General features: G+C 44.7%; 1 protein-coding gene across 7 annotated transcripts in view; it reads right to left on the bottom strand.

The window, feature by feature from the left end:
* adgrl1a (adhesion G protein-coupled receptor L1a) overlaps positions 1 to 26,307 on the bottom strand; it is a 153,768-nt gene that overhangs the window by 10,816 nt on the left and 116,645 nt on the right. For 5 of the 7 annotated variants that reach the window (XM_037088526.1, XM_037088524.1, XM_037088523.1 and 2 more), the window contains 19 exons: positions 24,480 to 24,494; positions 16,124 to 16,331; positions 15,639 to 15,903; positions 13,704 to 14,031; positions 12,112 to 12,405; positions 10,623 to 10,726; positions 9,473 to 9,658; positions 9,243 to 9,281; positions 7,202 to 7,382; positions 6,927 to 7,049; positions 5,821 to 6,029; positions 5,544 to 5,717; positions 4,737 to 4,946; positions 3,990 to 4,210; positions 3,623 to 3,689; positions 3,364 to 3,455; positions 3,058 to 3,226; positions 2,678 to 2,833; positions 1,386 to 1,482 (listed from right to left, as the gene is read on the bottom strand). In XM_037088526.1, the coding sequence (XP_036944421.1) occupies positions 1,386 to 1,482; positions 2,678 to 2,833; positions 3,058 to 3,226; positions 3,364 to 3,455; positions 3,623 to 3,689; positions 3,990 to 4,210; positions 4,737 to 4,946; positions 5,544 to 5,717; positions 5,821 to 6,029; positions 6,927 to 7,049; positions 7,202 to 7,382; positions 9,243 to 9,281; positions 9,473 to 9,658; positions 10,623 to 10,726; positions 12,112 to 12,405; positions 13,704 to 14,031; positions 15,639 to 15,903; positions 16,124 to 16,331; positions 24,480 to 24,494 (3,138 nt within the window). The remainder of the gene's footprint in view (positions 1 to 1,385; positions 1,483 to 2,677; positions 2,834 to 3,057; positions 3,227 to 3,363; positions 3,456 to 3,622; positions 3,690 to 3,989; positions 4,211 to 4,736; positions 4,947 to 5,543; positions 5,718 to 5,820; positions 6,030 to 6,926; positions 7,050 to 7,201; positions 7,383 to 9,242; positions 9,282 to 9,472; positions 9,659 to 10,622; positions 10,727 to 12,111; positions 12,406 to 13,703; positions 14,032 to 15,638; positions 15,904 to 16,123; positions 16,332 to 24,479; positions 24,495 to 26,307) is intronic. The other 2 variants (XM_037088528.1, XM_037088525.1) reach the window with 2 other exon arrangements.

Genomic DNA, 26,307 nt, shown 5'->3' with positions numbered 1-26,307 from the left:
GTAATTTTAGGGCTATTGTGTCAACTACAGATTGTTGTAAGCACACGTCCACAAACACAAAGGAGTAGTCAGAGGAAGAGAGAGAGGCGCCGCTCTCTCTCTTCCTCTCTCTTGTTTTGAGTGAGAGGCGTCTCATCAAACTCTGATCAAGCTGACAAAAGTAGACGGTGCTGATAAACTACAACACAAGATTCTGTTACTACACCATCTATCCTCAAATGTTTGCAGAAACACGTTTAGCATACTGTTTAGTTGTAATAAAGACAGACTTTGAAACCAGAAGTGGTTCCTGTGTTGCAATGTGAAAATGGAAGCTGAGAACTCCAATCACACTGTAGCATCGCTGATCAAATATGAACCACGATCCTGTTGACTGTCTGTTTCTTGCCTTAATTATTTTCAAATGAATGTCAGCAATGAGCAGGAATTTATTTATTGGTCCGGTGTGGTGCAGTGCATTCTGGTTGTTGTAAGTCTTCTACCTCTGGAGCAAAATGGAATAACACAGCTAATTTTTCTCTGACATGTTGCACCAGTTTTGAAAATATTTGCATCTTTCTACTACATAGACAGCCCTGTTTTATACCATGACCATCGTTCTGTAAGGATGTACGTCTTGAAGGTGGATTGGGTAACATTTTTAACAAACAGATAAAGCCATGACACTTGAGCAGTTATTTACTTTATTATAGTCAAAGTGTAGAATCAAATTAAATATTTAAAAAAAAAGTTTTTGCCTGTAGCGTCTCCCCTTTAGTACGATCCTTTTTAGACTGCGGTGTTGTTACTTTTACTGCAATAAAATATCCTTTTCCTCCACAGAACAGATATGATCTAGGCTGTAATTAAGCTCAATTAGTATTAGTGACTTTACATACTCAAAAATAATGACTACACTTAAATCTGCTTAATTACAGTAACAGGAGTTCACTGTGTAGGTTCAGGCAGGAACATGAACTCACTAACACCAACAACACACCCACACACATCATAACAGTCTTTGAGCTCAACATAGTTCTGCTGCTGCTGCTGCTAAGTGCTTTTACTGACCAGCGGCTGCCACTGCATCACTAACTCACACCTACCTGCCAGACCACAACCATATGCTATTTGATTAAAGCGACATGTATCGCTGTGAGGCAATCTGAATCATTAGCTCACCTCAACACACCTGGCATGTGCACATATATTTTGTCACCCAGTATGCTGTCATATGTGCACATTTAACACTGATTAACTGCTCTGCCTTGGCTCTGCTCCCACGATTTGTTTGTTTTTGTTCCGTTGTGTAAATCTATATGAGTGTGTGAGAATCTATGCGTTTACGCTTCCCCTCTGTTAACTTAACGGAGGGCAAGCGGAGCGGTGATAGAGGGAGGACTCACCACGGTTGAGTGTCGGGGTGCTATTGATATCTCCCGCCATGAAAGAAGATTCCGTCTGCTTCCGAACCGTGTCGTTCCACATCCTGCGGATCCGACTCTGGAAGAAGGAGCACAGCACCGCGCAGTGAGTGGCAGCAAACAGACAACAAGTTAAATATAGAAACGCGGCGGGTAGACTTTGTAACTCAGTGGGGCTGCTGTAATCAAAACTGTGGGGCTCGCTCTAATCCGCAAAGAACAATAGGCAAACACGCCAGACAAAGAGATGGAGGCGTTAGGTAAAGAGCCATGCAGCTATGTCATGTTATCATGAGGGGCGCTAATAAACCCGAGATGTGTAAGACACGATCGCTGTGGCTGATACGATTGTTATTTGAAGCGTCTTATTAAATCGTGGGAAAGCTTGTTTGTTGATTGTGAGGACAAACATCAGTGTGTGTGTGTGTGTGTATTGTATGTGTGCATCTGCTGTCATACCCAATATTTCCAATTGTCTTCTATGGAGCCTGTGTCTATATAAAGCACACGGACTTCAAAGGATAGCTTTATTAATGAGTCATCTACTGTGGCGAGCACAGGGCTGGCGGTAATGGACAGAAACATTAAAGTATAAATTTCACAACAGAGGTGAGCGTGGTGGCTTATTAGACCAGGTTTGCAGCAGAAACATCTTGTCATATAACATGATGTAACATATTTTAATATTACTCTGCCACGGACAACAAAATATAATACTGGTGTTCACATGATGCCTTTCTCACTGGCGAACAGAAACAAATGTGACTGTGGGCAGAAAGGTATGTTAAGTAAATCTGAGTGCTTCACAAAGTAATCGGTGAGTCATTGGTATTGATCAGCAATCAAACCCCCGCAGATACACGCATTTTGTTCTTCAGAATTACATAACGGACCTTTAAATGAGGAAAAACCACACAGGCGAGGTGAGGAAATTTCTCTTCATTTCAAAGCTATTTGTTTTGTTTTGTTTTGACACCATTTTTGACATTGTTCTTAAAAAATGTCAGATTGCACCAAGAGAGTGGTTTGATTCAGGGGAATTGATTTTTCGTTTCATTCCACTGAAACAAGCTGATTTCCACTGAAAACAAGTGAAATCGTTTTGCCGCACGGGCAGATTTAGTTTTCATTTGCTCAAAGAAAAAGACAATTTTCAAGACCCTACAGTGGTCTGATTGATGTGTTAAGACGAACAAACAAGTGCATGTGCACATCGTGTGTGTACTGCTTTGTGTGTGCCATTGTTTGTGTGTGTGGGTCTGTCCCGCCCGCACCTGTCTGTGGGCCGCTGCGTGGCGAGCTTGGCTGCCACTGTAGTAGCGGTTGTTGGCACGCAGGCCCGAGTTCTTGAGGGAGCCGTGGGAGCTGGTGGTGGAGGTGCGACTGCAGCAGTAGGAGTGACGCAGACACTTACTGTACTCCTTATGGACCTGTAAAAAAAAATAACACCACCAGCACAGTGGGGAGGTTTCAAAGCCACTCATAAACACAAACACATCCTGGGCCCATTGTGGAGCAACAGAGGCTTTTAACACACAGCAATGGCAAAATGTAATTCCTGCAATCTCAATGTAAATGCTGTGTATCATCCAACCTGCAATCTATCTTGACAACATTTCATCTGCTTATTCATATTTACAGAGTCTACCGTTACCTTCTTTTGCAGGGCACAGTGGAAGATGAATATAAACATGCCCTGGAAGGCGTTGAAGGTGGTGAACAGGTAGGCCATGATAACTGTGTTCTCATTGATGAAGAGGAGACCAAATGCCCAAGTCAGTCCCAGCAAGAAGAGCAGAGCGATGGCCCCCAGAGCCCACGACCTGATGGAAGAGGACAAGAGAGTGAATCAAAGTGAAGTTCATCTGACAGTGTGGTTTACGTATCTTAAGTTTGTTTTTCTTGAAAAACAACCATTTGTCCCGAGATATATGACTCTAATTGAATAACTTCAACTCACTTAATGTTATCCAGACGGCTGGAGTCAGGTTTGAGTGCTGATGAGTTGCGGACCATCTTGTGTAAAGTGATCATGAGGAAAATGAGGTTGAGCTAAGGACAGAAGACAGGAGGAGTCAAATAAACATGTCTGCTCCAAAAATACTCACTTTGAACTTTTAATAACCTCACAAAGCAGGCATGGTGAAACACTTTTAGTTTGACTGGGTAATATTCAAATAAAGAGTAGGAATAATGCTGTCTGACAGTAAAGCTAATACCATAATAACAAATGAAACGGGTCCAATGAAGCTCCAGATGAAGTAGTTATCCACTCGCAGCCAGCATCTGGAGTGGCACAGAGGAGAAGACAGAGTTACACGCAACAAAGCTCATGAACAAATACATACACACTCAGACACATGCGCACACACACGGGCGCACACAGTCAGGCACTATTTCCCTGTCTCAGCGGATTATCTTATGAAGGCTAATCATCAGGCTTTTGCTAAGTGTGCTCAGAAAAGCCAGTCCGCGGGGAGGTGCGCGAGCCGTTCACACAGCACTGTATATTACATTTCCAGCTGGGGGAATAACATAATCCTACTTCTCAATCTGCAGGTGCAAAAGGCCTGTCTTCACACGTACGCTTTCTTGGTCCCATAGCTCCTGTAGTCTATGGCCGCAGAGATGCCCACCACCAGTGCGGGGAAGCAGTATCCACATAGATAGTAGTACTTTTTGCGGGAGTACTCGCTCTCAAAGACCTCCACCAGCATGAGATAGAGTTGCACACCCTCCAGACACATCCAGGAGAAGGCAGCCAAGAAGAAGAAATGCAGAAGGCCAGCAAAGATGGGACAGGCGATCTAAAGACAGCAGCAAGAGAGAGTGTAGAGAGAGGAGGAGAAGAAGAAGAAGGGGGGATGAAAAGGAAAGACAGCAAGGAAAGAACAGAGTCACTATCAGGTAATAGTTCTGGACATTCAGAGAGGAAAATGAAAGGCTGCCCCTTGGGTGACTGGCTCTTTGCATATTATTGAGTGGTAATTCATTACTCAGTGCAGTAAATGTTTTATAGAGTAACGTAATGACACACTGCCTCAATTTTAGTTTCACAGTCACCATTCAATAAAAAAGTTGTGTTAGCGGTAACTCTCTGTGTCATTTTCAAGTAGGAAAAACTAACGTGATCCTGTTATTCACTCTCATCAAAAGGTCACAGCTGTGTCACCTGAGTTTTACAGGAGACAACGTGCTGCAGCACTTTTTTAAAGGGCAATAAAAATCGAGTAATACATCTCCCTGGTAAAAAAAAAAAAAAAAAAAAAACCCAAGTAGAACCTTGTTCACGCGTGAAAAGATCCCTGGCAGGTGTCAGACTACAAAACTCACATGGTATTCCGTCTTGTCGATGCCAATGAGGAAGAGCAGCTCGGCGATGAAGAGGTTGATGCAGAGGTTCTTGTGGATGGTGTTGCGGTCGGTCTGCAGGCCCCGCAGGAAGCAGAAAGTGGAGATGCAGATGGCTAGACACACTAGGGAGATGACAATCCCTACCCAGGTGATCACAAACAGGATCAATTCATGCATTCGCCCCTGGTACTGAAGTCCGGGTGGTGTGGTGTAAAAAAAAAAAAAAAAAAGGTGAGAGGTTGAGAGTATGGAATTGGGACAAATGAGAGGGCCGAGGGACACGGATACACAGCAGAACCAGACAAATAGAGAGGGGAAAATATAGGACGAGACAGCGGAAAGGGAGATGAGTACAGAGATAGATGGGAGAACAGTGGAGGGAGGAAACAAAAGGGGGATAGATAGACACAACAGGGGGGAGGGGAGAGAAAGAGGAAAATTGCTTTATTTAATATTTGTAAATATATGCAAGGAGCTAAAGTGTAGAGACAAGAGACAAGACGTCCTGGAAAAAATACATGACATTCAAATTCATGTGAATGTCAGCTAGAAGTAGCAGGACATGAATTTGTAAGCGTGTGCCTCCCCGAATGTCGGAGTGAAAGAAGGAAAGGGGAAAATTCAAAACAAAGAGCTTGTCAGCCTTGAGAGGATACATTAATGTGCATGTGTGTGAGGGTGTGTGACTGAGAGTGAGCGAACGCTAATGCTCGCACGAATGAACGTCTGCATAAATTATCCCGCTTCCATTTTAACCGCGTGTGTGCCACGCCCTTGTTTACTCACATCGGGCTCGTGGTGAGCCATGAGCACGGCGAAGTTGGTGAGGTGGCTGCAGGAGCAGGTGGTGTGTGTGTTGTTGGTGTCCAGCAGCCTGCAGCCCTGCGACGACCACTGGCCTGTCATGGAGCGCTCGGAGTAGTTCCAGAAGGAGCAGTTTGGAGTGTAATAATTCTCCAACTGTGTGAGAAAAAAAAAAGAAAAAAAAAGATGGGATGAAGGAAAATGTTGACTGGATGTGTCGGAATATAAATTGAGAGTGATAAGCATTTAATTTGGCTACCTGTAGGTGTCTGAGCGTGAAGACCACCGGCTCAGTGAGAAACACTCGGCTGGACTCTTTGTTGATGGAGGCAGCGATAACATGGGAGTTGACTGCCAGGCGCTTCCTGTCGTGGCTTGGCCCGTCCACTTCCATCTTCACCGTGGCGTTCTCGGTGGACAGGAAGGATCCCAGGTTTTTATACAGAATGAACACTACCTTGACTTGTCCTGCACAGGGAGGGAGAGAAACACAGAAAGATGAAGAGAGAATGAAAAGAAAAGAAATGGGGGAAAAAAGGCGGATGTTGTTTGAAAAAGGTAGATACAGACAGAATGATAAAGGGGGGAAGAGGAGGAGAACGGAGGGGGAGGGGAAAAAAAAAGACCAAATACAGAAATGGGGGCATAATATGGTAATGGCAGTGAGAGTGACGGAGATAGAGAGCGGGGAGTGACAGGGGGAGCGAGAGGGAGACAGAGAGAGAGAGTTAGTGAAGGTTAGAATGATGGTAAGGACCGTTTCATTTTGACTGGTGGAAGAGAGCGAGATTTAATGTGGAGGGCAATGGAACATTCATCCCTCAAGCATTCACAGATCTCTTATTATTCCATATGAATATTTCATGTGCGTTTGTTTCAATCATTCTAATCTCGTTCCCACTGCAGAGCCGAGCGGAGACAGAAAACAGAAAAGGGTATGGGATGAGGGGGCCATGGAGGGAGGAGGGGAGCGCTGGAGAAAAGGGGGGGCTGACAGAGTTGGGGGGGGGGGGTAGAAACAAGAGAGATGAGAGAGGGGGATAAGATGGCGGAGAGACGGAGCGAGGGAATGGAATGGGGAAGAGAGGGAGTGCTGAGATTGCTCTGTCAGACTGGGGCCGATTGTAATCTACACGCCTCTCCAGCTATTCTATTAAGACTGCTGTTAAGAAACCATCAAGAAAAGAAATTGTCTCAGCACTTTTGTTAATCTGATTAGCCTATTATTATGAACCAATAACTTAGTCAACTGCATGCAGATTGTTTTAAGCTCGCATGAAAATGCAAATGGAGACATAAGAGCGGGCTACACAGGACAGTGAGATTTTTCAGGGGTGACGACGGGGTTGCGTGAGGGCTGCTGACCGTTTCGACTGTACTGTTTGATCGTGGAAGCTGAGAGCTGGATGGTGCTGTCGCTGGCGTAGTTCTGTGGGAAGGACAAGTCCTGCAGGTCCATCTCTGTGTTCAGAACATGCACCTCGAGATCTGATGGAGGAAAAAAAAAAAAAATCACATAACATTTTTTTAAGACCTCTACGCTGTCAGAGGACATCAAGGAGAAATTTTAATTCCACAAACAGTGGCCAAACCATCATATATTCCACATAATTACCACCACTCGTGATTTTTTTTCTTACCAATACTGGGTGCTCTGTCTGAAAAGCGATTCCCATACATGTTGTTGGCAAGCAGGAAAGCTCCTTTTTCCAGGACGTCCAGTAGCATGGTGGCAGTGTGGGCCTGCTCTGTGCTGTTCATGTCCTGCCATGATTCCAGGGCCTCAGGTCGCAGCAGGTTGTCCACTGTCTGCACCACCGCCTGACACAGACACGAGGCAAAGCATTTACTACTGCTGTTACTGGGAACATTTTACAACAAGGTGCGAAAAATCCTGAGCAGCTCGCAGGGAACACAGAACAAACAAATCAGCAACTAACTAATAATTAATGAATAGCTCAATAGCTTGTTACAGATATTTGAATATCTGAAGGAAAGAAATAGAGCGATTCCTCACTACATAACAGCAGTTGTGGAGGAACAAACAAGCACACACTTGCAATAGATGCCTCAAGCATTCAACAACAAAGATGTAGTCAGTTTGCATGTGTGATTTCCTATTTTCTTTGCCAAATTTTAGTCTACCGTGGCGAAAAAAAATGTTGCTGGCTAAGGGCATTTTTGTGGACCGACTGGAGAGATCAATCTAGCTGCGGGTCGCAGCTAAAAATGGTAGTACTGATAATCATGAAGTAAAGATATTCAGTATGATATTCGACTGCATGCGAGGGGACACAAAATAACATAATAAGGCAGTCATTATTATTAATAGGTTTGGTGCCATTTAGTACATAATTCTGAGTCAATAAGGAAAAATCATTAAGAAAGTGCTTGGAGTGCAGATTCACAGAGCTAGTAACATATCATTAGGCACTGAGTCTAGCTATCTGTTCCCAGTTTTCAGGAAGTGCCATTAGCAATTCACTAATTAACAGTTACTTCTTGATTGCTTTGTTGCCCATTCCTTGGTAATTACTCTCTTTTTGTACCATGTTGTTAGGTGTAAACATATTACTTGCCCACCTCGAAGTACAAAGTCAAGACAATTTCACTCTAATTTCACAGAAACTCACCACTCCCCTGCACTACATTTATTACCGTGCTATGTCAGACATATCACCATTCTATTTCACACTTACAATTCATTTAATGGCAATTTTGATGGTTGTATCAGCTATCCAATTTATTGGAGTAGCCTGCTTGATGAATCATGTAATTCTCTTGCTCAGGCCTCTCAAAATGAAGGATTGACTGCTGTGTGGAATAAAGAGCGTTGCTGTTAGCAAAATGAATTTTGCATCAGAATGCACTCCATCCGCTACAGAAGAAGAAGACAGAGGGTGTTCTCGGTTTATCCCTTGAACAGCACTGTTATGCTGAACTACCTTGCAGCAAGTGACAAAAAATAATGGTCAGTTATATACTACACAGCAGCTTTTACATTCATCTTGCACCAACAGAGATCAGAAGATGTGGTGTCACATTACAGTATGCTGCAGGCAGGTCAAGACACACAAAAGACTGTGTGCTGCAGAGTGCCGCATTTCATCATTAGAGGGAAGCATACACAAGGCCTTTTCATGATATTACATTACAGCTTTCTCAGAACCACAGATATTGCACAAATATTGAAAAAGCACAGAGGGTATAGTAACACAAACGACTGCCTTTCATACTATCGTCAAATTACATTGTTTCAGAGCCACAGATATTGCACCTTATTGTGCAACACAATGAGGCGAACGCCGATATTGTTAGGTGCAGTCCAACAAAGATTATGTCAAAGAGAGATGACTCCCACATTAACTGAACCCATATTTCAAACAGAAAACCTACAAATCAGCTTTCAATCCTCTAGATAATATTACACCAACATTTAAATACTGTACACGCAGCCTGCCAGGAGTTATACCAAAAACTTACTCACTCTGCTCTTCAGCACAAACCAGAAAAGTGATGATTCCAAAGGCAATATAAATCATAATACAGAGCACTGAGCCAAAGGAATCTCATCCACAAACCTAGTCTGCTCAAGGATTTATCTTCCCTCAGTTATTCTAAGTCACAGAGCAGCCCTACTCCACAGGCATGTAAAGCAGGCAGATAAAATAGAAAAGCTACCTGGATGTAGGCTCGACAGGTACGCTCTCGCTTCTGGAGCTGGAAGGCAGAAAACAAAGCCAGGAATTAAAACAGCTAAACAAAAAAAAAAAGTCCTTAAATTAAAAACTCACTCGTCCTTGCATGTGCACTAGGGGGGTAAATTCACATTAACCTCAGCGTCCTTTTCTAATTCCTGAATTAAATATAGGAGTGTGCGTACTTATGAATGTGTATACACTCTCTTCTACCTTGTTGTAGTTCCGTGCAGCTGACTCCTTGTTTCCGGGCCTCAGAGCCTGAAGCTGGGCATCCAGTATGTCAAGCAGCTGCTCAATCAGTCGCACGGACGAGCTGACATCTCCGGCCTGGATCCGACCCCGCGTGTGGTTCACCAGCTCTCCTGCTATGTTGGCAGCATTTTCACCGCTCTTTATCTGCACACAAACACAAACGCATACATGCTTACATGCAGTGATGGTAACAGCACGACAGGATGGATGCTCAAATTAGTTGGAAAACTGTTTACATGGAAACTAAAAGAGATTGTCTCAATTTCCCCCCACAAAAAAACTCATGCATGCTATTTGTTAAGTAATCAGAAAAAAAAAAAACTTTAACAGCCCCTCTCTCATCAGTGTTAACACAGATAGCCCTTATAGAAGACATCATGAGCTTTTTACTCTCCCAAGTGCTGTTTCACTTGCAAATCACACCCTTAGCAAACACTTTGCAATTGCAATTGATTTTTGCCAAAAGGAGAAGGTATAATGGATTCTTCCAACGATGTTGCTTTCAAACGTGAGGCTACTTTCAAGGTTCATGCATAAACTTCAAAAACCTTTTAGAAATCCAGTCATGGGCACGCTTGGCTAAAGAATCATGGTTTTCTCCTGCGGAAAAGTAGCCCCTAAAACTCTTTAATTCATTTATATGGACTTGTCTTAAACAAGTTAAACGCCAACATTGGAGCTTAATCAGATCACTACAGTGTATATAATAACATAATTTAGCAATTTAAAGCTAAGCTAAGATGATTGTGCATCACCTAGAGACCATGATGTTTATCTACTGCACAGGTATAATGCATTATATAAGATTATGATGAAGAAATTGAAGTGGCAGAGTACTTTGCAAGCTGTGAGGCCCTCAGCCTGATTTTTTAAAAAATAATTTAACCTAGCTGTAATTAAAGTATATTAGTGAAAAAAGGAGAGTTAATTAAGTATCAAGAGCAGATGCCTTGTAATGAAGGGCCAGTCGAAATGAGTCTGTATTCTAATCAGGCCAGCCTTGGAGATATGTTAATGTGTGTGTGGAGGTGGACAGGGAGGATATGGGGGCAGTGGGGCAGAGGAAGGGGACAGACCCATGGCCAGGGGGTACGGCTCCAGGTCTCACCTTCTGGGCCACCTGGTTGACCCACGGGGAGGTGCAGTTGCTCAGGTCAGGACCCCGCGGGTTCCACGAGGCCTGATCCGCCAAGCACTGGAACGAAGCGATGCCTAGAGACGAGCAGAGGGAGAAGAAACAGGACGAGGGAGAAGTAATGGAGAGATAATAAGCGTTAGGTGCCTGCAATTAAAGGGGAACGTGTGGAGGAGAGGGATGACCACAAAAAAAAAAAGTGAGATAGATTTTTTTTTTCCCACCCAAGAAAAATGGAATGAAATGAATTTTAAAAATGCAACACTCAAAGTGTTTGAAGATGAGAGGGAAGAAGGAGGGAGGAGGTAGAGTAAAAAGTCGGAGAGAAAATGGGTCAGAAGTGGAAAAGGTTTTATGGAGTGAGAAAATGAGGGAAGAGAACGAGAGAAAGAAGATGGTGGGGGCGGAACAGGCTTTCATGCACTAAAAGGAACAGGTTTAAAGGAACATGTGCAGCTGTACCACATAGCATTTACTGCACACACAGACACACACCAGAGACATCAGGTATGATCCCTCACAGTCAAATAAAAACACCTGAAGGGGAGCACCTTCCACCAACCCTCAATTCCAGCTAGCTTTTTCTGTTAAGCTACGAGAGTTCAGAGAGAGGACAGCATGCAGGGATAAAACCAGAGAAGGGTCTGTCTGCTGCTGCTAACACAAATAACCAACGTCAAGCCACAAAGACAAGTCAGAAAAGAGAGACCACATAGAGAGAAAGAGATAGACACAGAGCGGAAGAGCAGAGACGACGGAGACAATGCAGCAACGCTTCACAGTTGTAGAGGGATCAGAGCAGATGTGGCGTTGCATTTCATACTCCCTTTTTTCTCTCTCCCCCACTAATTTTTTTCTCCTCTCTCTCGCTTTTCTCTATACTCTCCTCCATCGACCACAGATTGGGTTTGAGCGCACTGCCAAGATGCGGCAATTAAGCCAGCTGCTAAATTAATGTTACTGTCGTTTCCAGAGAGAACATACAGAAACAGCGAAAGGCGTTGGAGAGGAGGATGGGGGGAAATCTTTTTTTTCTGTGACTAAAGAGAGCTTTTTGATGGCTGCATGTTTAGAGGTATAGAAACTAACATGAAGGGAGGTGAAGCCTGTGTTGTCTAGCCTTTCATTTCATTATTCGTTACTTTCAATCGGCTCCGTTTCTGCGGGAGATGAGCCTTTCATTTGTGGAGGACAGGCTTTCATCTGCGAGTCCTCTGGGACTGTGCCTGCTGGTGGGACCAACGCAGGGACAGAAGAAGACAACAGTGGAAAAAAACAAGTGCGAGTGCACAAACACGCTGATTACTTGGGCACATGCACAGAGATATATTGCACGCACCAACACCCACATGCATGGAGGACATACTGTGTGAGCACATCTCTACATGAAACAAGTTGTTTGTTTCGTGGGGTGGAAAAAATGCACACAAGTTTAAAAATAGACACATGCAGATGTCCTCACCTAGAGAGCCTTTGGGACACGGGCGGTCGACTGTTTCTCCTCTCTGTGTGGTGGGCCACTGGACACCACGGACCAGCTTGGACTCACAGACATGGGGCTCTGGGCCTTGAGGAGGGCGGGGTGGCCGGCGGGTAACAGGCACGGTAGCAGTGATCGGTCGCAGATCAGGGTGTTTGTTGATGGAGCCGATTGGGCGCGAGGTGGGGGCCAATGGGCGGGCGGTAGAGGGGCTGGCACTGGAGGTGAAGGGCCTGGCTGCAAGAGTGGTGGTCACTTGGGTGGTTGTCAGAGGACCTGAAGTAACCCGACAGAGAGAAGAGAGGGGGAGTTATGAAAATGAGACCTTAAGTGAGAAGAAGACATCTAGAGAGGATGCAAGGGATCTGTTAGAGAGCAGCAAAGCCCAACAGCAAAAAAAAAAAAGAAGAAGAGAAAAAGATCAAGAGAGTGAAGGACACATGCATGTGAATGTAAGATATCTCTCAGAAGCTGAGTTCAAAAGTCAGCCTGACAATAATTGGGGTGACAAATACTTTTTTGAGCCTCTCAAAGGCTGCTCATGGGAGACATGAGGAGAAGCAGCGAAGGGAGATGGAGAGAAAGCATCATCACAAGCCAGGCAGAAGTAAATAATTGATCAAATGTATCAGAGAAGTCACCATCACTAACAACCAAACCTAATGCGGAGATAAAAGCAGCACATCACAACTACAAAATCCTAACTGATCAAACGCAGAGTCAGCGCTCAACTCTCTGAGTGCTGCCGCCTGTGTGTCTCTGCCGCTGCTTGCTCTGGGCCTAATCCGAGCTTTATACAGGCTGTTATGCAGCTCAGATATACAACACATCTAAACCTCACTCTCATATTGATGGATGGCCAAAATGCACTGTGGTGTTCTCATTTCATCCTGCTCCATTATCATTTCAGAATGACTTTTTCATTATCCATGACACGGAGTTGAAATGAAGTGATATAGCAGTCATACCTGAGAGGCTGCTCTTTATGATAACTATGGCTGCGGATGGAAATACAATGATTTGATTTTCAAGGCGCCCAAATGTCAGATAAGAAACACTCACAAGCACATTCTGCTCAGGCTGTTTGAAGTTCTCCTTGATCAAGTAAATTTTTTTTTTTTTTTTACTTAATCAAACCCACAAACACTATTCATAATTAATAAGTCTTTTTTCATAATTTCAAGTCCTATGCATTAAATGAAATAATCATGAGAGAAATGAAGTTTTGTGCATGACATTAAAGATATTTGTAACCAAAGTAATTCCTTATATGGAACACGTTTACAGATTATGCTCAACAAACAGTAAAAAGCCTGTATCTCGTGTATTAGTGGGGAAACATATACACATTGTTTATTTGATAACAACAGTGGATTCTGGTGGTTATCTGAAGCGCCAATATTATCTTTCTCATTTTGTCCAATTGCTGCAAAATACACTTTTCCCACCTTTATCTTCATGCCTACTCTTATCACGATGGCCCTCAATTTACATACACCTATGCACATGCAACAAGCTCCTTTGCAACTTTAAAACAAAGTGTTATATGTGCTTTCTGTGGGATCGCTCCTCACCCGTGGTGGGGTCCGGTGGTCCAAACTCCAGCGAGTAGCGCAGCACATTATAGTTGTTCCAGACATAAAGCTGGTTGTCTCGAGGGTTGTAGTCCACCGAGGAGATATACTGATAGGGGTTGGGAAAAGGGATGTTGACGGGCTCCTCGCGGGCATGGTTGGTGTTGTAGGCATACAACACCAGGTCGCCGCCTGCTTCGCTGTCATCATCCTGGTAGACAGACCGCACTGCATAAAGCACACCGCACGCCATAAAGGCATTGGATGCCATCCTCTTGTCGAAGCTGGTCTCCCAGGTGCCTTCAAAGCGCAGCGTGTATGGGTTCACCTGTAGGTAAAGAGGACAAGCTTAAGTAGCCCAGGACTTAATGTATAAACCATCATACAGGGAAGTTTGAAGACAGTCATAAAAGTAGTCTTAAAGGCTAAAGAGGAGGGTTGACTTGCATTTGATTTCTAGATATTTTTATTTCTTTCTATATGTGTGTACAGAAATAGCTCAACGGTTGGGAAATGATTAAACTTCCAAAAAAATAACAAGAATCAAAAATGGTCAATAATACTACATGTTGTAATGAAGTATCTATTCAGCCCCTTAAAGAAGAAATATGAGGGAACATTTCTCATCCTACCCGTATTTACACAGTCACACAAATGGTCCTGAATAATAATGTAAATGTTTATAAGTGCTTGTAAAAACATTTAAAAAGCAGTTAAACCCTAAGCTGTGGGGAGAAAATTGTATTTGCCTTTCTGCAAAGCTGCTTCTGCTCAATATACCTTCACACTGGATGCCGAGGCATAATGGAGACCTCGTTGTGTTTGTTGAACTCTGGGTAAGTAGGAAAAATAATAAAACTCCCCAGAAACCAAACAATTCCTTGATTATGGAAGTGATCACTTTCTGGTTTATTACTTTGTTGCTCTGTTTTCTATACTCTCATAGCTCATGCAGGGTTTGATATTTCAGATGGATAGTTTAACTTATACGGTTTGAAAAACAATTTCCTGTTAAGGTCAAAGATAGAGATAATAAATGGGTCCCGTCTATCTGAGCAACACATTAATTTAATCTCTGTTTGTGTGGAAACTTGCTGCCTGATTACAGCTTTGTTTGTTAAGAAACAAAGAACGAGCTGGTATTAAAATATGAATGTTCCAAAGTTCACAGTGATGGATCATGTTTTGAGTTCGTCAAGAGACCAGGGCAAAGTAAAGTGACTTTGGATTACAGATGACAAACAGAACAAACAGCTCAATCGGCAGAATAAAATGTCAATATTCTAATCACACCATCAAATTTGTAAGCATGAGACCCCTGAATATTTTTAATGAGATGAAGGGACAATTCCAAAAACCCTAAGCCAGGTATCTAGGTGAGCCAAATCTTGTTTTCCTAACCCCAACTAAGTGTGTTTTTTTGTTGTTGTTGTTTTTTTGCCTAACCAGATCAGAAGCACAGCGTTGTCACAACATGACAACACGGAAAAATTTAACTTTCAACATGTCTGTGTGCAACAAATGTACACTACCAACATTTATTATGGTTGGCTGTTGAGTTGTTTTGACATGTTTGAAATAGCATGAAGAGTATCTAGACGGGACAACCTGACAATGCTGCATTTGAATGATTATAAGTCACTGCTTGTAGTGCATCTCACCAGAACAAATCAAATATGTCCCTTTTTTAGAGGAGATTAGTTTTTTGGATATGATGAGATTTAAAATCAGTCCTAAACTTTCAAGATGATTTTGATGCTACTCTTTTTCTTGGCTAACAACATCTCTGTATCTCATTTATATGATCTCAATAACAACTCATTCTCATGTGACATATGACCTTTTGCCTGACTAGTCAGATGAGATTTTGGTGTAATCTACTCCTGCATTCATAATCCCCATCTCATAATCTTCCGTGCAGTGCTGCTCTCCTACCTGGCTGACCACCAGTCGTCCGTTGTTGGCTTCAGTGGCATAGATCACCCAGAGACCGTTCTCATCCACAGCGAGGTCAATGTCCGATTTCCCTCCCCAGCGGTAGGGCGAGGTGTCATGGTAGTTGGCGTTTGTAATAATGGCCTCGCCGCTCTTGATGCGCGTCCTTAGGTCATACTTGACTATGTTTCGCGTTCGTTCTTTGTTGTAAAATACTGCACCATCGTACACCACAAACCCCGTGCCGTCAACTCTGTTGGGCAACCTGTTGAGGGAGAATCATATGAGTGGAGCACAAATGCAGGAGAACAAGTCAATTCGTCTACTCTGCATGATGCAATCCTACAAGATGGCCTCACTGTGAGCAAGCTGACACCACAGTGGGACCATTCTACTATCATCATCCATAGCCACATCAAAAGCCAATAAATCAATATACTAGCAGATGCTATTTGATCATCCGGGACAGTTGGAGGCGCCCTCACTTGTAGGTGGTGGTGGCTCGGTTCTGTTTGAAGTCTTCCCAGGAGGCATACTCATACAGCATGTCGGTGCGATAGGGGGTCCAGGGCATGACGTACAGGCGGTCCCCAGACTGCAGCGGGTCCTTACACCACGCCCCGGCCTGGTGCTCCGCTTCCTGCAAAGAGCTGGCCGCCTGTACCCGCAGCAGTGTCCCCGGACACACAAAGACTGGTGCAGAAGAGGTGTGTTGGGGCACAGAGGAGGAGAAGAAGTGGGGAAAAAAGGAAGAGACAGAAAATGAGAAACAAAGCATTGTAAAAATGAAAGATATCATGGAGATGGCAGGGAGGGAGAGAAGAAATGGGAAAAGGCCAAAGACCATGGAATATAGAACAGGAGAGGGACATGGAGGGGACGGGAGAAAGATGTGAGTAGATAAAAGTAAGTTGAGAATTGAAAAGGAGACAAAGACTAGTAGCAGAATGGGAAAGAGGGGGAGAGGAAGGGGGTGAGGTGAGGTACAATATCAGGTTTTAAATGAAGGAACATATAAAAGCTCATTTGTAGAACATCACCATTGTGGTCGGAAAGTGTCTGGATATGATAAATGGGAGATTTCTGGCTGCCGCTACGGCTTAGAAGTGGTCTCTAATCTAATTTATCTTGCCCTACTTTTTATTTGATTGTGCATTTTCTATTTCAAAGACCTCTGCTTCTCCGCTCTGCGACTGGGTGGCGAAACAGTAATTGTGAAGTTTGTTTTATTAGGACTCAAATTTGGCTCTCAGTCAAGAGTAATGCCTCAAAGAAGATTCCTGGGGTAAAGATGTGAGGTTGGCCGGGCCTCCACTTCACACACCCACATATATACCAACCAAACAAATAGTCAAAGTTACAGACAGACAGACAGACACACACACACACACCCACACACAAATACAATGTAACCCTTTCACACAATTCATACACCAAACAGAAACACACACACATAATAGCAAACACACAGAGGATGCCTACTTCAGGCAGGTGGAGGTCATCCACTGGGGACTGGTGCAAATTGGCTGGCTGACACAGAGTGTCCCTGCCTGACAGAGAGGGTGCCCTGGGACCACCGGGCGTGTCAGGTGATCTATGAGGAAAGCTGCTGGCATCCTCGCTACTCTGACATCACAGGGGTACTGGCGACAGAGAGCGAGAGAGCGAGCAAGAGAGCGAGAGAGAGAGAGTTGGAGGCACTACAGAATAAAACAGCTGAGGAGTCCCCTCGCCTCCTCTGCCAGCTTATTTATGTGGCTCTCTGGCTTGGGGTTGCGACAGAACCAGACACCTGCTGGTCACCTCATGATTGAACGCATCTCTGAACTAATTGGACGCTGCAGGGGCATTTGGACACAGATGACACGCAGCACACTCGGGTGCACAGACAGACATACACAGCCATAACATCCCAATACACACGAGGATAGAGCGCGACATACATAAACACACTAACACGCATGTGTACACAGTCACACAGTGGCTGTTAGAGTGATAGATCAGTCCAGGCTCAAACTGCCTTGAATATTGCATGGAGTCTGGAGCAGGAGGAGAATCATGATGGAGAGATGGAAGAGTTACTTCAGGCTTTTGGAAATCCAGCGTTCTCTTTTTCGCTGCCTGCCGCGCTGCTGTTGTTGATAGTGGCTTGTGATCTGTGGTGCTCGGCCACTTAGGAATTAGCCTGTACTGTCTGAGGGGGTCCAACAGGGATTGAGACTGGCAGCCAAACAGGAATCTAATCAAGCTCAGGCATAAACAAACACTCAGAATACAGACCCTTCACAGGAGGCTTGTCATGCTTCATTGTCGAACCAAAATGCTCTCTCGAACGCCTGAGGTGTTTGCTTTGCAAATACAAATGTGGGTGATGGAAATATGCAAACTAATGTTCAGAGCAATGGTTAAATGTGACATTTTCAGACAGCTGAACAATGATTTTCCTAACTGACATCTCTGCCAACTCTCCCTCACACCACAATCAAATGACATCTTTATCAATCCAGACACAGCATGAGTGCACTGCACATAAACGGAAGCTGTGCTCAAAAATGTTTCAAATAAGCCCCTAATATGTGACGTATTATGGGAACAGAAAGCCATAAAGTGGAAAAAAAACGACCACTTAAAGTAGGACACTGCCTCGAAAGTACATTGCTACTGTAAATAGAGAAATAAACAGCAGGCGGAAAGCAATGCAGCGGCTCTGCATGTAGGTGACCCATAAACAAAGCCAGGAACACTCTGCCTCAAGGTAGAATAAAGGACAAAGAAACACATGCGCCTGTTCTCTACAGTAACAAAAAGGATGACCAATGAGGAAAGTATTAATATACACAAGCTGGCATCCATCACATCTGTTGCCATGATACAGGGACAAAGATACATGTTGCAGCACCGTAAAGGCCAGAGTAAATCGCTAACGCCTCTATAACTTGTGTCACGGTCATTCATCCAATAAAAGGCATCAACATCATGTACGAAAAGGGAACAAAATCTTCCAGTAACAGATGATGACTCGGAGCAAATCATAACCAATCTGAATTCCACTTGATGACCTGATGTAAAGTAACTCTATGGCCTGTTTAACACAAAAGTTTCAATAAGTGTTGGAGAACCACTTGACTGAAGGCTGAACCTATGGACATGTCTCAAAAGTTGTTTTTTTTTTTTTTTTTTGGGGGGGCTTATACTGCTGACTAAAACACAGTGGTACAAGATTCACTTCTGCTGGTGTTGTCTTTATTAACTTGTACAGCTAACTAACAAAATAATTCACACTTGGAATGAGAAAAAAAAAAAAAAAAAAACCTCGATAATCTTACCAGTAGACAACTCATGGAGTAATTGCTGCAGCTCTAGTACAGGTGTGAACCAACAAGCTAAGTAAATATGAATCCCCAGCTTTAACTGTTCGACCCGCGGTACAACATTCATAACTATAATATACAGATTAAAGCTCCTAATTGCAATAATGAAAGAACAGGATCAGAGCCTCGGAGGAACAGGGATGATACACTGAGTCATGCCTGGCTGTAATATAGCTGTAAGAGACAGAGAAGAATGCGATACAGTCCATCTCAGCTCCACAATAGTTTTTGTCCGCATTACATTTCACTCACACTAAATTGTGCCCACCCCTGAAGATACCATGTGATTCTGTTCATTATTGCACCTAACCTTCCAGCCCTGTCCTAAATTGGTAGCAGTCTGTACTCTATTGGGCTCATCACCACGGTAACATTCTGTCGTCCTCTGCCTTCCTCCTCCATGTTCCCCTCACTCCCTCCTCTCTCCCATACGAACCCTGCCGGCTGCCGATCAGCGAGCCTCGGTTTATTCTAATGAATTGGTCGTTGGGTGGGCCCGGTGTCAAAGGGGCTCATCAACGGCCTCTAGGCTGGACACACACAGGCCATGAGGACACAGACACATGCGCGCACACAAACACTCACACACCCACATACACACACACACACACACACGCTCACAGGCCAAACAGAAACAGTGGCCATGCTTCACACCCTGCAAAACTTGCCTAGGGGGCTTCATTAACTCTGACCTGCGCTCCCCAGCCTTCCCGGCTGCCTTCCTGTTTACCAGCTCTTTCTGCCTCTCCTTTGCTCTGCTCCCCCATCTCCCACCCTCCTCTCTAACTGTGAAGGGTGATTGTAGCAGCAAGAAGCCAGAGCAGCCAACCATGAGCAGTAGAGTCTACAGTACAAGAGACTATTATGACCACGGTATGAATGAGGTATTAGGCATTAGGCATTAAGCATTAGGCGTAAGTCTTGAGATTAGGCATTATCCTAGTCTGGCTAGAGCAGGTTAGCTGGAGTAAGAGCCATCTGGGATTATGTGAGATAGTTAGATTAATAGATTAGTTCCTGCTTGGGTGCGGAAGGAAATCTTGCAGTCATGATCATCCCAGTGAAGTCACCAGGCAGTGCAGACACAACACTCCTTTACCCTACAAACTAGCCAGATGGCTAATGAAACTTACCTTATCAGGGATTAAAACCCAGGCTGTAGCTATCATACTCTAGCATGCCAATTACTGCCACACACACAGGGAAAGACTGCTGTAATAATTGACTATTTATCTCCATAATCCCTTTCCCAGGCACAGGTCAGCTGTTACTTGTCAATATGAGGCTGCAGTATAAAATGATAAAAGCGCTGGAACTTTCCTGAAAATGACAGTAAATATCTCCCATTAGTGTCTAGCCGCAATTTGTGATCGACTGGTAACGCAATTAAAAGTGAGCGTTGACAGCTCTGGGCTAAATTTAGACTTTTCATTTTAGTTGTCTTCAGCAGTCCGTGGTGTTTTCATGTTTGATGTGACAGCATCATGGTGATGGTTAATGTCTGACTTTGATGATCTAAACACCCCCTGCCAATGGTTGGCAGCTGTTTCTAAAGTGGTGTCCTCATGCTGTTTGTTTTTTTGTTTTTTTTCCACAGCTACAGGGATCTGAGGGCTCGGCTGGCCCAAGCCTTTGCCCAGTCCACAGTCATGGCCTGCTCTCAGGACTGACTGCTGAGAGCATGCTGCTCTAATTGAATCCCACACCTGTTACTGGCAGGTGCAGCATGCAGGCAGCAGGGGGCAGAATGGAGCATGGCATGGCACCCCAAGTCTGTGCTGGACAGTTGATGGGCTTTAAGGGTTAGTGTTTGTGTCCATGTGTGTGCAGGGAGTCTCCTGATGGTATGTTTATGTGCATTCATCAGCCCATTAGTGTGTGTAGTTGTGTCTTACCGTGTATTTTTGTGTGTGTGTGTGTGTGTGTGTGTGTGTGTGTGTGTGTGTGTGTGTGTGTGTGTGTGTGTGTGTTGGCATGCATGTGTGCAGCTCAGAGAGACAGAGAGGCAGAAAGAGAGAAGAAAGCGTGAAGAAGGATGTGAGCGTGTTCTGTGTGTGCAAACAAGAAGAGAGAGAGAGGTGGAGTAAGAGAGAGTAAATAGGTTATTTCCTGTGAAATGAGAATTAGGAGTGAGTTAATCTGCTGAGGAGTGACATATAGTGACAGAGAGAAGAAGAAGAAGAAGAGAGGAATAAGGAAAGAGAAGGGAGGGGCTCCCATTGTGTTTCCGCTTCCTTTTAGACTACAAGGGGGGTCAAGTCATGGGAGTAAAAACACAATACAGTACAAACAGCCGTGCACAGACGTAAACACACACCCTTAGAACACACACAAACTCTCACACAATGCAAGCGGGTACACACTGTCCAGACAGTGGAAGAGGCAGGTGTCAAGCTGGCACCTTTATCAACCCAAACATCCACCCCAGAGAATACCCTTCACTGAGACCAAAAGCTGGCAACGGCTAGAGATAGTGTCCATTGAAAGCAAAGTCTTATCTGCCTCGGAGTGGAGTTGACACTGAGTGACAGGGAAGTTGGTCGGGACAAGGCTGCAGAGGCTAGAGGCTGCTGATACAGTAGAGGAGCGGGAGACACTTTCACTGACTGACGCTTGAGCTGTGGTGGAACAGTGAGACTCTAATGTAAGCCTTGCCTAGCCTGCCACCGCCCTGCATGTGCCTCTCCCCTTCCCTTCTACTCTCAATCAGGCCGATAAAGGTCCTGAATCCAGAAGCTGTGATTTATATTCATGACCACCTGGCTTCCTCACTCACCTGCCTGTTCTCTGGCTCAAACAATGCATGACTTCTGCATGTACAGTCAATCCCCGTGCCACTGAAGAGGGTGTCTGCGCTGCCTCGGTCACATGACTGTGCTTGTGTGTGGTGGGTCATTCCTAATGAGGCGATGCTGCCTGACTCATCGTCTCTATAGCGACCACTCTCCAACCTTTTTAGTCCATCTGCAGCCATTTTTTTTTTGCTTCCCGTTTTCCTGTCACAACATGCAGTGGTTTCTCACTCATTCCCTCTCACTTTTCCAAATCGCAGGTATAAAGTGATTTGTGTGAGCCACGGTTCTCTCCTGTGCTCCCCCACCTCACCATTCATGGAAATACCAGGACTGTTCACAGCAGTCTAGCACTGCTTCATTTTTATTCCCTCTTTTCCTTCAGAAGCAAACAGACTGGAGGTGAGAAAAATATGGCGGACACCTGTTTTGTCCTGTCAGCGGTGATAAAAGAAATACTGTAAAGCTGTGGATAGTGTACTGTGCTTGACTGTTAGTGAAAAGGGTGACAAAAGGGACAGAGGGAGTGATGGGAAGAAGGAGAGGCAGCTGACATAGTCTTAAAATAGCCTAACAGCAGGTAGGTTGACAAAGTGTTGGACATTCATTGGACAGGATCTCCTGCATGTGACATCATCACTGCGCGGTGCACGTCATCCCAATCCAAATCTGTCAATCAGCTGATCAATCAGTGAGGATTAATTTGACAGACACGGGCAAGACACAAGTCTGGAATGTCAATTTCAGCCATGAACAGAGAAAGGAAGTGTGTTTAGCAGCAGTGGAGGGATGGATTAAGGTGGGTCAGGGCAGGAGTGCAGACAGAGGAGAGGGGTATTCATCTTAGTGTTAGTGGGAGGAAGAGTAGTAAATAAAAATAACCAGTTGGGTGAGGCGGAAGCAGCAGGAGGAGGAGGAGGATGGTTTTGTAGCTCACTATTGCACCGCAAGCAGGGAGAGTGAGCTAAAATGGCTGCTTGCGGTGGGAGAAAAATGTGAGACAATGATCCATGTTAATGAAAAGCCATAGACACGACGACAGACAAAGGGGTCCATAAACCAGTTAATGGCAACCTCTATCGGAGTTAATTTCTCCAACATATGGATCCGACCATGGGGCCAGACAGGGGAATGGCTGAGGCTGAGACAGATGTGAGTAGGGGGGCTCAGAGAGAGTCGAGGAGGTTGGGGACCTGAGAGAGGGAGTTAAGGCTCATTGGGAAGCTTGCACTGATGGCTGCTACTCTCACAGTGACCTTGGGTATGGGTCAGGTCTGTCTCAAGCTAGTGATTGAGGTGCCTAGCAACACTGATTGGGGCTCTTTAAGAGGACTTGTGGCGAGGCCCTGCTGTATCAGAGTGGTCATTACAAAGAGCAGGAGCACTCTCTACAGGGGATACACCTCCCACCCCCATCCCCTCCCCTCTCTTCCCCCTCCAGAGCCTCAATGAACACATAAGGAACCAGGAGAGACTGACGATGTGGACGGGTACGGGGGGGGGCATAAGTTCACAGTGCATGTGCATTAAAAGAAAAGAGAGGCGTGGCAGTGAAGAACTGTAGAAAGAGAAGAGGAGAAGAAGGGAGGAGAAGGAAGAGGAGTGTAAGAGATGCTCAAAAGAGCCTGCAGCTGCTTGTGATGGCCAGATGTGATCTGAGAGATAAACCAATCAGAGAAAAAGAACGAGAGAAAGGGAGGATGAGAAACACAACAGAGAAAAATAAGCAGAGCTAAGTAAGGGGACAGTGAGAGAAAAGGAGGTAAATGGAAGTGTGATTAATTGAAAAAGCAAGAGACAGAATGAGAGGACACTGAAGCACCTGGAAATGGGATACTGTAAAAATGATACTGAGAGCAACTTTGGCCAGTTACTGCGTTATCTTAACACAATGTTTTGCTTTGAGATTACAGCAACAACAAACTGTGAATCAGTCCAGAGAAACTAAAAAAAAAAAAAAAAAAGAAGAAGGGAAGAGATACAGTATGGAGAAAAAGGAGGAGCTTAGTTCAGTAAACAGAAAGAGAATAATCTGTTTTGTTCTTAGATCTGGAGGGACAAATAAATCGCAGAAGCAAAATGAGCGCTAAAAATGTAATGAGGAATGTGAATATTCAGCTCTATGTGATGCAACAGTGTGAAGGAGAGGGGATGGGAAAAGGAGTGAGAGATCAACCATCCATGAGATGAAATGAATGTATCTTGTCTGTCAGTTTAGGCTAAGATGTGACACTTCGCACAGGAAAGGAATGAAGTTAATTTCTCGTTTATCTCTCATAGATAGAGGACTGACCTCCCGTGATGCCTTTTTTTTGTGTGTCTGTGCATGTGAGTTGTGGTTGAGTGTGTGTGCGTGCGTGCAGGTCAGGCTGGTGTCGTCAGAACCAAGGAGGAAATCTAGAAGGATTTTAGAGTTTTGGTTATAGTTCAGAGAGAGATAGAAAGAGTTCTGGATTTGAGAGTTTTGGTTACAGTTCAGAGAGAGATAGAAAGAGAAGAGAGGGGCAGAGGAGGCGATTAGAGGTCGAGAAAGAAAAGGGAGGGATATCAACATCAAACATGACCACTACACAAGGTGCTGGGTTAGGAGGGGGGTATGGGGGGAGGAAGGGAGACAAGGGAGGAGGAGAAGGGAGGAAGGGGCGAGCTGTGGTTGTTATGTTCATTGTGGTCTTTACCTTTTTGATCCACTTCTATTCAAGCATCGGAAAAAGGAGAAAGAAGGAGATAGAAAGATAAAAGAGAAAAACAGTGAGGAAGAGAGAGAGAGAGAGAGAGAGAGGGGGAGAGAGAGAGACAGAGAGAGAGATAGAGAGAGAGAGGGAAAGAAAAAAGAACGAAAGAAAAAACAGGTGCAGGAAAAAAGAGAAAATTGAGATTAAATAAAACGCTGTCCTTTCTCTCTCTTTTTTAAAGCAACTTATCTGTCTGTGTTATGGTTGGCTACTCAGAGAAAGGATGGCTCAAATGGAAAATGAGGAGGGGAGAATGGCCTGACCTGGGTTTAAATCCATTTCCATTTCATTTTAGCTTTATCAATAATCCCCCAACAACACAATCCAACCCCAACCACACACTCTCGACCCCACCTCCACCTCTCTTATTGCCAGATCCCTCCCCCCCTCCCTCCCACTTTCCCTTACACCCGAAGCACGGCTCCAGGAACCTGTTGGATAGAGAAACCATTGGAGAGCCTCTTCGACTGTAGTCCTCTTCAGCTGTGGAAGTAAACAGAAAGATAGAGAAAGAGATGGGGGGATGGGCAGATGGAAAGGTGGTGATGAGGATGTCTCTATCTGTGGCTGGTTGGAGGGATCACTGAATCCCTCTCTTCGCTTCTCTCTCCAAGTACAGTCTGTGTTGGCATTAAAGCGACCCCTTGATCTAAAGAAAGCGGTGCTTTTGGCTTTGCTCAATTTACAGAGTCAGGATGCTCGCTATAGAAGCCAGCAAAAACACTCAACCCATCGACCGTCCAATCAATGGGGAGCTGCCGGCTTGCCTGGCCGAGGCTGGCTCATCAAAGAAAAAGAGAACAAACAACAGGGGAAAGGGAGGGCTTGACAGAGTGGAACGCCTCAGAAACACAGAGAGAAACCAAGAGACATGGTCAGGGGGGAGGGGGACGAAAAAAGAGGGTAGAGACAAAAGAGAGATGAGAGAAGTGTCTACAGCGGGCTCATCACACACAAATCAATAGGTTGGTGTGTTCAGTCACACCAAGGCCTCAGCAGACACCAACAGGTAAGGTGTGGCTCCCTCGACATCCATGACGCTGCTTGTTTGGCTGTGTCTGGGGAGGTCCGTGAGCAGCTGGAGACTGGAGGAGAAACCAGCACGGATCTCAGCTCCGCCTTTCACGTTACAGCCCTGGCACCCGCGTTTTCTCTGTATTTGTTGAGGCACAAGTGGTGTGCGTGTGGATCCCCATGTCTCTCGGGAAGGGACGTGTCAAAAGGCACAGAGCTAGTGCATCCCCACTGCGAGCGTGATTGTCGTGTACGTATCGTAGGGAAGTCTGTTGTCCCTGGAGAGCTAAGTGAGACTGTCACGACACCTCACAGGGTTGCCCGTAAAAAAAAAAAAAAAAAAAAAAAAAAGAGGAAAGAAAAAAGTGAAAGACAGGAAAAGAAAGAGAGATGTAAAGAGACAAATAGCCAGCAGAATAAAAAGGACAAAGGGGGGCGTTAGCAGTAGCCTGATCTGTGTGGGGGTTGGCCTCAAATCTTGGCAGCAATACAGAAGAGGCAGCATCAGTATCAGCAACAACACTGATCATTTATCATCTTATGCCAAGATCAAACTGGACAAACAACCTCCATGAAGACCCGGGGAATGGGTGCCATTTTCAGCCTAGAGGGGTAAACACGGAGAAGCTATGAATATGAGTCCTGTGAAGCTGGGGCAGGGGGCAAGAAAGCATTACATCCCCCACCACCACCGAGTGCAATCATTAGCTCCAAGGTTAAAGGAGGGAGAGACCGACCAGAGAGCATCCAGAGCATT

Source organism: Acanthopagrus latus, chromosome 23 (assembly GCF_904848185.1).
Source record: "Acanthopagrus latus isolate v.2019 chromosome 23, fAcaLat1.1, whole genome shotgun sequence".
Taxonomy (NCBI): Eukaryota; Metazoa; Chordata; class Actinopteri; order Spariformes; family Sparidae; genus Acanthopagrus; species Acanthopagrus latus.
The sequence above is the reverse complement of the archived record's forward strand: the minus strand, read 5'-3'. Positions and strand labels throughout refer to the sequence as shown.